We start from the raw sequence: 12,701 nt of genomic DNA, 5'->3' as shown, positions 1-12,701 counted from the left end.
AAATAAACAAATAAAATCTTAAAAAAGAAAAAAAAAAAAAAACAACGCATCATGGTAGGGAAGTGGGGAAGGTCTTTCAGGACCTTCCAAGGCATCCCCACAGGCTGGGGATAACAGAAACTCCACATCTGCATACTCCAGGACCAGCTGCTTCAGGCTCCGCCCATGTTCCCAGTCCTGGCCTTCCTGTGTGGTTCCCACAGCCTGGTTCCCTTTCCACCCTTCACACAGCCTGTGCTGCCTCCTCTGGGAAGTCTGCCCTGACTGCAGAGCCACCACCTTGAGTCATGCCAGGTGGGGGTCATGGCTGAGGCCACAGTTGTGGTGGCAGCATCACACTGGCTGGTGACAGTCCCCGAAGCTCAGTTGGCTGGGGGTCGTGGACAGCCCCTGGGCCTGGCTAGGAACCTGAGGCAAGGACAAAGAAGCAGGTCTTTAATGTTGGGATGACGTCCCACAAGGCACAAACACCCTCTCCAGGACCAAATAAATTAACTCCACCGCTGCAGGAAAGCGAGGTCTGGGAAGGGGCAGTATCGGAGCGATCCGGGGGCTGGTGGACAAGCAGGGCTGCAGTCCCACGGGCCTCCTGGGCGAGTCGTAGCCTCTGGAGCGGGTCTGGTCCCCAGAACCGCTCACTCACTCTCTGAATCGGAGTAATCAGCCACAAGAGAGGAGCTGAGGGTGCACAGGTGTGGCGTGTCCTCCTGAGAGGAGCCTGGTGGGAACTGGGGCCTGTCCTGACATTTCCCCTCCTGCTCCCGAGGCCCCCTGCTCTTGGAGGTCTCAGCCGTCTCTAGAGAGCAGTCTCGGGGGGATGTGGGCCCATCCTGGGTGTTCCTCTCTGGCACCCATGGCTCCCCAGACTTGGGGGTCTCCGTTGTGTGGTGGGGGCTCTCTGAGACCTCCCGGGACCGCCGCCGCACGATGCCCAGGTTCCCTACAGTGATGGGGGAGCAGGCCGGTGCTGATCTGCGGTTCTGGGCCAGCTTCTTCAGGACACTGCCGGCTTTGCTGCTGCTGGTGGTGGGTCCTGGGGCGGAGGGGAACCAGGAGCGGCTGATGATCTCTGTCCGTTTGAGTTTCTGCTTGTCCTCGTAGGCTGGGGGTTGGGAGGGAAGAGAGGGAAGGAGGTCCAAAGCTGCCCTCTGCCCTGGCCTGCCACGGCCCACTCGTGGCTGAGGACCCCCATCTCTGCCCGCCCAGTCCCCCAGGCCCGCTGGCTCCCCACGCACAGTCCAGGGTGTGGAACTTAAGCAGGGCGGCCAGCCTGCGGTCGTCCTCTGTCTCGGGCACCAGTGGAATGGCCAGGCTCGCCTTAGCCTGCAGCGCCTGGTCCCTCTCTTCCTCCTCCTGCATGGCTTTTTTCTTTTCCTGTGGGTGGGGGACAGGGTGCGGGAAAGGTGTCAAAGACCTGCCTCTTCCTTGCCCGCTGACGTGGGCTGTGTTCCTCTACTCAGCTTCCTCTGCTTCAAGCTCATTTGAGGAAAGGGCCTCCAACAGGGCCCGGGACACAGAAGTCATCCAACAAGTGCGAGCTGTGAGCGTCATTAACACACGTACTGTTCAGTCCTCTGCTCATTCATTCCATGAAAATTTACAGAATGGCCAGCTTGTACCAGCTCTTGTTCTAGGCACTCTCTAGTGAGTGCAGCAGTGAGCAGACACAAACCCTTGCCCTCGGGGGGCTGACATTCTAGTGGGAGACAGACACAAGGTGGCGAGGATAAAAAGAACACTGGGAAGGGGGCAGGGAGCGAGGGGTTCAACTGTAAATGTGGTGCAGGAGGAGGGAAGGGTCTGGCAAGGTCTCCCCGAGAAGGTCACATTTGAGAAAAAAACATGTGAATGAAGGAGTCATATGCATATCTGGGGGAAAAGTGTTCCAAGGTAGGGGGAACAGCCTGTGCCAAGGCCCAGAAGCAGAAGTGTGCTCGGAGGAACAGTGAGGAGGCCAGTGTGGTCGGAACAGAGTGAGTGAGGGAAGGTGGGAAAGTGGGGAGGGGAATGAGATCGTTCAGGCTGCGGGCGATGGGGACGGCTTTGGCTTCTATTTTAAGTGGGAGCCTTGGAGAGTTCGAAGCAGAGAGAGGAGGATTCACAGGTGCCTCCTGGTGGCCATGTGGGGAACAAATACTGCGTGTGTGTTGGTGGGGTTGGGGGGGTGGTTAGGAGCCTAGAGACCAGGGCAGAGAGTCTGTGCTGGTCCATGCTGGGGATGATGGGGCTGTGGGAGGAGTCAGACCCTGAAAAATCTGCCAGCAGGAGACAGAGATGAGGGGAAGTCAAGGTCGACTCCAGGTTTCAGGGCCTGAACCCCTGGAAGGACAGCGATGCCTCTATTGCTGTGGGTGGGTGGCTCAGGGACAGATGGGGGCTTGTTGGGGTGTTATGTCTGGGGGTCCTTAGACACCTCATGGGGAGACGCCCCAAAGGCAGGGGACACATAGCTCAGGGCACAGGCCTGGTGGCAAGCACATGTTTTCATTAACAAATAATTAGTAAGAAAACTAGCAGTTTTACTCCTAATAATGACCACAGAATGATAAGGAAAGGAAGCAGGAAGGAACAAGAGCTGGAGGACGGTGACAGCTGGAGCCCCCTGGAGGTTACTGGGGGAGCTCCTGCCTGCCTGGGGGGCACAAGGCAGCCCATAGAGGGAGGGAAGAGGGAAGGTTCTCGCATCCTGCAGGATTCTCCAGTGCCCCGCCGGATGCCCGAGAGGGTGAAAAATCCATTCATGGTACCCTCGGACCCTGGGCCCTGACTCCCTGTGATGGGGCTCCAGCCAGTATCTTTCGTACAACTTCAGAAGTCACTGTGGTCACTGACAGCAGGACCCTGGGGTGTCCTGGAGGCAGGACTGTGTCCCAGTCGTTGGCTCCTGCACCCTCAGTGACTCGCCACACCAGGACAAGGGTCTTGGCCAAGCATTCGTGTACTGAAATATGCACGATTCGATTACATTTCATTGTAGGTGACCTTCCCTTAAAAAAATTTTTTTTTTTAACCACCAGACACTGACGAGAGGACTCTGGCAATTATGCGGGGGTGGGTTGACGATCTACGGACTCTGTGTGGGGATAGCTGAGTGGACCCATGAAATACGTGTTATGAGCTGAGCCGCAGGTGTGCGCCTGGCAAGCCGGGGCTCCTCATGGGTGCCCGGAGGTGGGGATGTGGTCAGATGGGGAAACTGAGGCTCAGAGGGCTAAATGACCCACCTGTAGCTAAGATGTGGTGGGCGAAGGCTGCCCCTGTTTTCTCTCCCTTCCAGTATCAGTGCCCCCCGCCCGCCCCTCAGGGGCCCCCCGCCCCCGCTCACCCGGAATCTCTTCCGGAGCATGCTGTTGAGTGCGAAGTCATCCTTCCAGGCGCTCTGGGCCTCCTGGATGTGGCTCAGGGTGGGGAGGGCTTTCTTGAGTGTGCTCCGGTCTGCCTCGCCGTGCTCCAGGCGGAACATGGCGTCCGTCTCCAGCTTCTGCTTCTTCTCGTGCTCTGCAGCGGCCAGAAGGCAGCAGGCCCTTGAGGCTCCTGCTCAGGCTCCGGGCTGGCCACGGGGCCCGCCCCCTGCGCTCACCTGTCGTCAGCACCTGCTCGTTGTCCGCCATGTCCCAGCGCTCCTCCTTGCGCTGGGCGCCGCTCACAATCACGTAGTCGCAGTTGGCGGGGTCTGTCTGCATCTCGATGTAGTTGACGCAGAGGTGGCATTTCATCCGGAACCTGGGTGGGCAGAGGGCGAAAGTCAGGACACTGCAGTGGCCCCAGGTCACCTGTCACCCCTGCCTGCTTCCTTCTGTCACGTGTCACGTGACAAGTGTTCACTGAGTACCTACCCACCAAGCTCTGCATCTGGGGTGAGAGCCACGGGTCAGACAGACTGACGGGCAGTCTGGCGTCTGCTCACTTGTTCACTCATGTATCCAACACACCTTCCTGAGTTAGGCTGCTCTGTGGCACGCTGAGTGGCAGCTGCTGGGGACACACCAGTGAGGGACACCAGCCTGCTCTTGGAGGGACCGACCTTCCAGCAGAGGCCACATAGGCAGCAAATGCATGAGCCACCAGTGTCTGGTGGTGGGCGCTGCTCTGGAAAAGGCCTGAGAGGCAGTGTTGGGGCAGAAACGCAAGAGGAGGAAGCCTTGGAGGTGACTGGGGAAGAGCGTTCCAGGCTGAAGGCTTCCACATGGGGGCCTCCCTGGGGTGTGTGAGGGACCTCAAGGGGGAGAGTGAGACGAGATGAGGGTAGGGAGGGGATCGGGCAGAGCGCGCAAGGCCCTGTGGGCCATGGGGAGGGCTCAGGCTTTTACTCTGAGGAAGGTGGGAACCATGGAGATTTCTAGGCAGAGGGATATGCCCTGACAGACCGGGACAGTGTCCGGGAGAGGACTGCAGGGAATGGCCATCATGGAAGGGCCACCCTCTGACTCAGATTCCTCTGGAGGCCCCTCGCCCAGCTATGGGACGTGTCCCTCAGAGATGCCCGCCGGGCTGCCTGTACCTGTAGATCGGGGTTGTGTAGTAATTGCCAACCTTCTTCTTTTCGGCATTGTAGCGAACCCCTGGGAGGAGAGGGAGAGAATGAAGGCTCAGCAGCTTTTCCCTGGGGGGGGGGGGCACAAAGGGGTGGAGCTCCTCCAGACACACCTCTGGAGGACCTTAAAATTCAAGGTGGGAAAGAGCCATGTCCAGGCTCTACAACAGGTGCTCAAGTCACAGAGGAGGGTGGGTGTTAGCAGGAGGGCCCGGGTTCAAATCCCGACTCCACCGCATTCTAGCCAGGTAACCTTAGGCCGGCTACTTTGGCCCTCTGGGCCTCAGTTTCCCCATCTGTACAACAAGGAAGACTATAACGCCTAAGGCGCAGTGCTGTTATGAGAACCCCAGGAGCTAACAGTACACACGGATCACTTAGCGCAGGGCCTGGGACGTGACAAGTGCTCAAGAAGTGTTGGCTTTTATTATTAATGTCTGTGTTTTTTTTTTTTCCCACTAATTAGATGACATATACTCCTGATCTGTTTAATCTTGCTCATGCAGTGAAAACAGCTTCAACTACAAAAACAGAGCTTGGGCTGGTGGGTGGTGTGGCCTGAGTTCTCCCTTCCTGGCGGCGGCTTTGGTTCATGGCCCTGAGGGTGACCTGCCTCTAGCATCAGGCTACATCCTGTTTCTGTTCCCTGGGCACTGGTGGCCTTCACTGCAGATGGCCCTGGGCTGGGTCTGATCAGGGGGACCTACTGGCAAGGGAGGGGGGTGTCACTCCTCCTCCTCAGCAGTGGGGTGGCCCAGTCCCTCCTTTTGCTCTTCCATGGCCCCTGTGAGAGGAGGTGGACCCTCGTGCCAAGAGCCACGACCACACTTGCTTACAAAGCAAGCTGCTGACCTGGGCCGGGCACTGCGTGAGGAGCTGAGGGTCCCTGAGTCACAGAGCTGGGAACGGAAGCCAGGCGGGTCAAGTCACCGCCCCATGGTCTCAGAGCCGCCCCTGGGACCACGGAGCCGTGCCTGTCTGCCCATCCACCTGTGGCATGGACGGGGTCCAGACCTTAAAGGTAAGAGCTAGGGCAGCGGCAGTTTCAGTTCACGAGCCCTCACGTGCGCTGTGTGCTATCTACTTTGTAAGCCACATACATGGGGCGCCCATACCACCTGAATTTATGGCTGGGTAAACTGAGGCCCACAGAGACTGAGTCACCTGCGGAGGGTCCCCCAGCTAGGAAGTGGCAGAGCCGGGCCTCCTCACTGCTCTGCAGCGAGGTGCCCACAACCCGCTGGTCAATGGGATGCCTCTCTCCTCTCGTATTCCTGATTGGGGCCCCCAGTGTGGACGGGCCAGGCAGGGAAGGGGCTCGCCGCCTGCAGGGTAGGACGGTTGGGGGTGGGGTGAGGAGTGGGAGCAGGCGAAGCTCACCCATGCCGATGTGGTTCTTGCAGCCGTCACACCAGATGTTATAGGGCATCTCAAACCTATGTGAGTAGAAAACGGCTCATCAGCGCCTGTCCGCTTGGGTCCTGCCTGAGTGTGCGTGCCCGTGCCTCCCGCCACAGCCGCGAGGCAGAGGGCACATGCACGAGGAGGACAGAGAGCGGAGGGCATCCCTCAAGGCAGGCCGGTTCCATCATTCTTCTCTCCCGCTGGCTCAGCCCGTCTGGGTGAGGACCCGCCGCTGCGGCCCTATCTTCACACCTTGCCCCATGAGTGAACGCAACTGGAGGGGGGCAGTGGCCCAACCAGAGTTGAGCGGAGTCGCTGTATGGTCCCTGGATTTTTCTGTGGTTCTGTCTGCGACACACGATCTGGCCGTCCATGTGCAGGAGTGACAGACCTCGTGTTTCAAAATACCACGAAGTGATGAATGACGAGGCGGAGTCAAGAAGCCCGAGGCGGCCGAGTGGGGCGCCACCTCCAGAGGGCTGGAGGTGTGGGGAGGGGTGTTTCGAGGTGACCTTCATCTTGGTGCCTCCCAAGGCCATGATGGCACTTGGATCTTGATTCTTTTTCCATTGACATTCCTGCCTCTCACGACTGTTGCTGGATCCTCTGCTCAGGCCCAAGGTGTACCACAGAGACTGAGGTCAGTGTCCATGACGCAGAGAAGGAAGGACTCATCCTTGTAAGGCAACACAGGCTGGCTTCTGTCTCCTGTCGCCGCTGACCCACCGGGACGTGGGCCACAGACCAAAGAGCCCTGAGAGAAGGGCCACTGTCCTGGCTCGATGCGGCCATGGCTGGGATTATTTATCCTCTGCCTACCCGTACCCTTTGTGATGTGACTCTATGCTTCCTGTCAAGAGATGAGATGAACGGTCCCCACCCCCACAACATGACTGGCTTTGGGCAATCGATGAGACAGAAGGGACAGTATGCCCAGTCTGGGGCTTGGCCTCAAGAGTCCTTGTATACCTGTGCTCGCTCCCTTCTGGAACCTGGGCGCTGTCATGTGACCCAGCCCAGGCCAGCCGACTGGAGGAGGAGACACATGTGGGGCAGAGCCAAATCGTGCTGGCCTGGCCAGTCTGCAGGCAGGTCGCCCCCGAACAGGTGAAAGAGCCCAGCCCGAGTCAGCCAAGGCCAGGGAAGGCCAGCAGAGGCAGCCAGCTGAGCTGCAGAACCGCGAGCAACATATGATACATGCTTATCATTTGATGATGTGGCAACAGTGGACCGACAGGCCGACTTCCTGCTTCCGGGAATTGAGACCCCGTGACATGGGGCAAAATCAAGGGCGCCAAATTCTCCTAGAGCCTGATGCCGGGTGGTGCAAAGTGCAGGGGTCCCCAGGTGGGGCCGGGGCCTTACCTGATGATGAGGATGCCTTGTGACAGCTTCCGAGCCCGCTCCCGGAGCGGGTGGCTGTTGTGGTACCGGTTGAGGGAGCCATGCTGCGCAGAGAGGACAAGGGGGCGGGTTAGCACAGCCACGCGGGCTCTCCCAGGCCGAGAGAGGCCGCCTGCTCATGTCCTGCGGCCGGTGCTAAGGGCAAACTGTGGGGGCACTGACGGCTGGGGGAAGCAAGCCGGGCTGGATCAGGAATACAGGAGACGGAATCTTTGCTCTCCGGTTTAGGAGATGAAAGACCTGCGTAACCCTGGGGAGTGACGTTGCCTTTTGCCTGCCAACCTCTGTTTCCCCCAACTGTCGACCGGGGTGGTGACTGTCCTGGCCTCTGGTGCTGCAGGGACAATGAGGCGAGGGGACAGCGCGGGTTAGCGCTTACTGGCCACTCCACGTGCCTCATCTTGGTTTTTTTGTATATTTTTAAAAAGGTCACTTAAAATTTTATTTTTAAGTCATCTCTATGCCCAACATGGGGCTCAAACTCACAACTCCGGGATCAAGAGTCACAGCTCTACCAACCGAGCCCGGGATCCTGTGATGTTGGGCTATTTTTCTATTTCCTCCTTTCGACATATGGGGAAACTGGCCCAGTGAGGCCAGTTACTGCCCCGGATCACGTAGTTGGGACAATTCGTTCCCAGGCCCTTCCAGAGCGCCTACAATGTGGGCCCACAGCTGTGAACGAGACAAGACGGATGAACATCTCTGCCCTCAGGCAGACGTTCTAGAAGGGGGACACGGACAATATCCAAATGAAGGGATAGCGCATCAAGGAGCTATAAGGGCACAAAGAGAAATCAAGTACTAGGCGATGCACAGAAAAGGAGATGGTGGTCAGGGAGGCCCTCTGTGGGGAGAGATCTGAAGGAAGGGAGGGAGCCTGTGGACAGAAGAGATTCCAAGCAGAGGGAACCACGAGGGAGCCAGAGGAGCTGGGGCCGGGAGAGCAAGGGGCCCTGACAAAGAGCATCAGACCTCCCGACACAGCAAGCTGGTAAAAGGTTACTGATGTCACAGCCACATTTACCACTGGGAACGAAGGCTGCCCTGAGCCCCAGGTGACACATGCACAGCAGCGAGCCCTCAGAGGCCACCCACACTCTGCAGCCGTGGCTCTGACTCCAGGAGTGGATGATGTGCCACGGGCCCCCTGCTCTACGCAGTCTCTTTGCGCGTGTGGACAAGGGGAAGGGGACCCGCCCTTACCTTTTCAGGATTGAAATCCGGAGGGTAATACTTGTTTACGCCTTTCCTTTCACCCTGGGAAGCAGAAGAGAGACGGGACTCAGAGAGGGTGATCTGGAGGAGACCTTGTCGCGCAGCCTCAAGAGGCAGGGCCCGGATGAGGGAGACCGAGGGACATCCTAGAGAAGCCCTAGGCTCTGAGGGTCTCCACAGAGACTGTGACTTGGGGACTAGCGAACCACCGCTGTCACCGTGGAAAATTCCACCAGAATCAAACTCTCCTAAAGCAAGGGTGCTCAGTGTTTTGGGGACCATGACTGACAGCCAGACGCATTTAACACTGCCACTGTGCACACGCACATAACCCAGTGAAGCCCAAGGCAGGTTTTGTGAAAGAACACTTATCCCCACTGTGAGGGTCTTGCTTTTTCAATGCTGGCAGCCGCCCCATAAACTGACCTCGTCACCCACCAAAGGAGTGGGTCTCAAACTGGGCTGCACATTCTATCCCCCTGAGGAGTTTCTAAAATACTGATGCCTGGCCCCCAGCCCCAAAAGTTCTCCTGACAGGGGTTGCTTTGAGGTGTGACGCTCGGACAGGGGGCTTTTAAAAAAGCATCCTGCAAAGCAGGTGTTGGACAAATCCTTGTGCACACATGCTTACGGCAGCCCTAATCACAACAGCCCAATGGTGGAAACAAGTCAAACGTTCATCGGTGGATGAATGGATACACAGAATACGGCTGATCCAAACGGGGGAACATTGCTCAGCGGTAACACGGAATGAAGTTCTGATTCTTGCTACGATGTGGAGGAACTCAAAAACACTATGTTCAGTGAAAGAAGCCACTCGTGAAAGGCCACATATTGTATGATTCCACTTACACAGACTGTCCCAAACAGACGAATCCATGTAGACAGGAAGTGGGCTGGTGGCTGCCACGGGCTGGGGAAGGGGATCTGGGGAGTGACTGCTCAGGAGGACAGGATTTCCTTTTTGGGGGAGATGGAAATGCTCTGGAACTAGATTATGAAATACTAAATGCCACTAAATCATACACTCTACAACAGTTCATGAATTTCACCTCCTTAAAAAAACAAAAACCAAAAAACAAGAGAAAAGATAAGATAAAAAAGCTTCCTGGGTGATTTTAGTGCATGGCAAAGTGTGAGAACCACTGTACCAAAAAGATCACGATCCGGAGTTTGGAAATACCACCTTATAGCTTAGGGAGCGGGAAGGAAAGGGCCACTTGGGGGGCCTGACAAAGACCAGAAGTGAAACCCAACAAGCACAAGGCTGTCCACTCACCATCTTGGCAACTGCCTACCGGTCCTCACCCTCAGCACGGCTGATCTGAAAAGACGCCAAGACACAAATTGTGCAGGGTCAACCCCCTGCCCAGCGCTGCCCTCCCAGGGAGCCTGGTGGAGGGGCCAAGTCTTCCTGGCGAAGATGCCGTGGGCTGTGTGGCAGCAGCGGCTTCAACGATCCTCCAGAGAGCGGTGTTTGTCTGTTTAGAAAGACCGTGTCCTCTTCACTCTCCATCCAACATATATTTCACACCTGACACCTTCTGCAGCCCCCATCGTGGCTTACCCGAACCGCAGCTGCCTCCTCCCTGGTCTCCTGGCTCTGCCCTTACTGCCACAGTCTGTTTTGCCACAGGGACCAGAAAGAGATCTTAAAATCTAAATCTGAAATATTGTTCTTCTGTTTAAACCCCTCCAGTGATCACCATCGGTTTGAGAATCAAGTCCAAACCCTTCCCATACCCTTTGGAGCCCCTGCCTGGCTCTCCAAGCATGCCTCTTACCCACCCCCTCCCTCCCTCTGTTGCAGTCGCACTGGCTCCCTGGCTGCCTTCGAAGGCTCAGCAGGTGCAGGCCAACTGGCTTCAATGCTCTTCCACAGGCTGTCTGTTCTCTGTCACAGATCTCAGCTCAAACATCATCTCTGGCGGAGGCCTCATCTGACTACCTGATCTAAAGTCACTTCTTCCTTGGGGTTCCTATCACATGACCCTGTCTATGCAGTCTGTCTCTTCTGCCAGGTTGCACTGTGTGTATCTCCAGCACCTGGGACAGGGCCTAGCCCCTGCTAAACGCTGACAGCACGAACCACTCACAGTTGATTGACGTTTCCTAAGAATTAGTGCAGGTGACACATGACAGATGGAAGGTTCCTTGCGCTGGCGGTGGGTGACCACCCTCCTCCTGTGTATTTGCAGGAGAGACTTTTAGGTAAAATAAAACAAAGTTCTACTTGACACCAAAGAGAGATGCTACGAGGGACTGAAGTGTATTCTAGAATGCAGATTGGCAAATTTTCTCTATCAAGGACAAGACAGTAAATATTTCTGGCTCTGCGGACCCAACTGCCTCTGTCCCAATGACTCAACTCTGCCGTCATAGCTGGAAAGCGGCTGTAGACAATAGGTAAATGGGTGTTGGCTGCATTTCATCAAAACTCTATTTATGAACACTGAATTTTGAATTTCATATGGCTGTCACCTGTCACAAAATATTATACTTCCTTTTGATTTTTCCCAACTACTTTTGAAGTCAAAACCATGCTTAGCTGTCAGGCTATACAAAATCAGGCCGTGGCCTGGTTTTGTCCTGTGGGTGTAGTTATTTGGCTCCCTGTGCTAGAGTCAGAAAGTATCTAATTGTTTCTGCCACTTAGCTGTGCACCCTCTACCAGTTACTGCATGCCAGCCGCTCTATCAAGTCTGACATCGCTGCCTTGTTTCGTCTGTATAATGTCACTATTATCTGTAGTTGAGGAATGAGGATATAAGTAACTTGCCCAGGCTCGGAGGCAAAGCTGGTGTGCAAAGTTCTAGATGTAAACTGTTCCATCATGACCCTGAACATCTCTTCACCTCAGATCCTCCATCTGTAAAGTGTGTCCCTGGACCAGATTTTCCCAAGGTTATTTCCAACCTAAAAATGCTTTAGTCAACCAAACAGAAAAGTGCCCACTCAGGCTCTGGGGCACAGTTCCCTGGGCCTGCGTCCCAGCTCCACTCCTTCCTAACTGGGTGACTTCAGCCAGTGTCTGAGGGTCTCTGAACTCATACTTCCTCATCTGTAAAGAGTCTATGATGGTGACAGGACTTTCTAGGGTTCGATGAAGTAAGACACTGGGAAGTGTTTGCAGGGTACCCCATTTTTAGGAGCTGGGGTTCTTACCGGCATTTTCCACCCCAGGGACTGGCACAGGTGGGGCTATGGGATGCATGTATAGAAATTTCTAGTCCTTGGTGTCAGTAGTAATCATAAACCCCACGGGCTTAGGGCACAGTACTTGGGCTTGGATCCGGACTCTGCTTGCTAGCATTTTGACTTTTGGCAAAGCATTCCTCTCTGAGCCTCAGTTCTCTCATCTATAAAGAGGGCTTACAAAAGAGTCAACCTGATAAGGTTGCTGTCAAAACTCAGTGAGTTGAAGTACTTAGTCCAGCGCCAGATGCGGAGTTCAATGTTGGTACATTCGATTATTTCTCATGCCAAACCGTTTTACAAGCATCAAAATCTTCACCAGAACCCAGTGAGATAGGGGCTCACTGGCCCCATTTTTCAGTTCAGAAAACCTAAGGGCACTTCAGGCATAATACGGCCCGGGTATGGGGCTGAGGTCGCGGCCAGGGCCCGGGGATTTCAGTAGGAGGTCGCGGCTGGGACATGGCCCGCGGACATGGGGCTCCGCAGATGCGCCCACAACCGCAGAGCCCCACGGCCCCGAGGGCGCTCGTCCCCCATCGGACGGCTCCGAGGTCGCGGGAAGCAACGACCAGAACCCGGGCCTTCCCCGGACCCGACCGCCCCTCCGCCCGCGCGTACTTACCTGCCCTCCTCCTGACGTCACGCCGTGCCAGCGCCCGGAAGTGAGTGCCGGCGCGCAAGGGGGCGTGGCGCACTCCCCGCGTCACGCGGACGCTGGCGCGAGGCGGGGCTAAGCCTTACCGCCGCTCTGATTTGACTGGCTGAATGCCAAAAGGAGTGGACCAATCCGGGCTTTCGCTTTCCAACTGTGGGGCGTCGCGATGCTTCTCAGGCCCCGCCCACTCTGCCTGGCCCAATGCGAGGCTCGGTTTCCCGGGAGCGCAGTGGGGTAGGCGGGCGGTAGCCTGACGTTGGGTCGCTGGCGGCCGGCGGGCCAAGTCAT

The 12,701-nt window shown here is 56.4% G+C and overlaps 1 protein-coding gene across 7 annotated transcripts; it reads right to left on the bottom strand.

Moving 5' to 3' along the window:
* Nucleotides 1–418: 418 nt before the first annotated feature.
* On the bottom strand, nt 419–12,453 carry YJU2B (YJU2 splicing factor homolog B). 7 transcript variants are annotated; one of them, XM_059389179.1, is made up of 11 exons: nt 11,949–12,374; nt 10,657–10,744; nt 9,840–10,041; nt 8,549–8,602; nt 7,304–7,386; nt 5,915–5,970; nt 4,502–4,562; nt 3,581–3,723; nt 3,326–3,498; nt 1,236–1,374; nt 419–1,102 (listed from the first exon to the last, which is right to left on the bottom strand). In XM_059389179.1, exons 3-11 carry the CDS (start codon nt 9,840–9,842, stop codon nt 636–638), a joined length of 1,179 nt encoding a protein of 392 aa, XP_059245162.1. In that variant the 5' UTR covers nt 9,843–10,041; nt 10,657–10,744; nt 11,949–12,374; the 3' UTR covers nt 419–635. The 7 variants fall into 7 exon arrangements, with proteins under 7 accessions (XP_059245162.1, XP_059245161.1, XP_059245167.1 ...); XM_059389178.1 differs by lacking the exons at nt 10,657–10,744; nt 11,949–12,374 and adding an exon at nt 12,381–12,453; XM_059389184.1 differs by lacking the exons at nt 10,657–10,744; nt 11,949–12,374 and adding an exon at nt 12,381–12,429 and having other exon boundaries at nt 9,840–9,884.
* Between the last annotated feature and the right edge of the window lie 248 nt (nt 12,454–12,701).

Source organism: Mustela nigripes, chromosome 2 (assembly GCF_022355385.1).
Source record: "Mustela nigripes isolate SB6536 chromosome 2, MUSNIG.SB6536, whole genome shotgun sequence".
NCBI lineage: Eukaryota > Metazoa > Chordata > Mammalia > Carnivora > Mustelidae > Mustela > Mustela nigripes.
Note: the sequence above shows the minus strand (reverse complement) of the source record. Positions and strands in the feature narration are given on the sequence as shown.

Excerpts from the sequence above, each read along its gene's own strand:
- YJU2B (XM_059389178.1), bottom strand. Across the intron at positions 4,563-5,914 it reads CAAGAACCACATCGGCATGG|GGGTTCGCTACAATGCCGAA; the intron begins GTGAGCTTCGCC and ends CTCTCCTCCCAG. Across the intron at positions 1,103-1,235 it reads TAAGTTCCACACCCTGGACT|CCTACGAGGACAAGCAGAAA; the intron begins GTGCGTGGGGAG and ends CCCAACCCCCAG.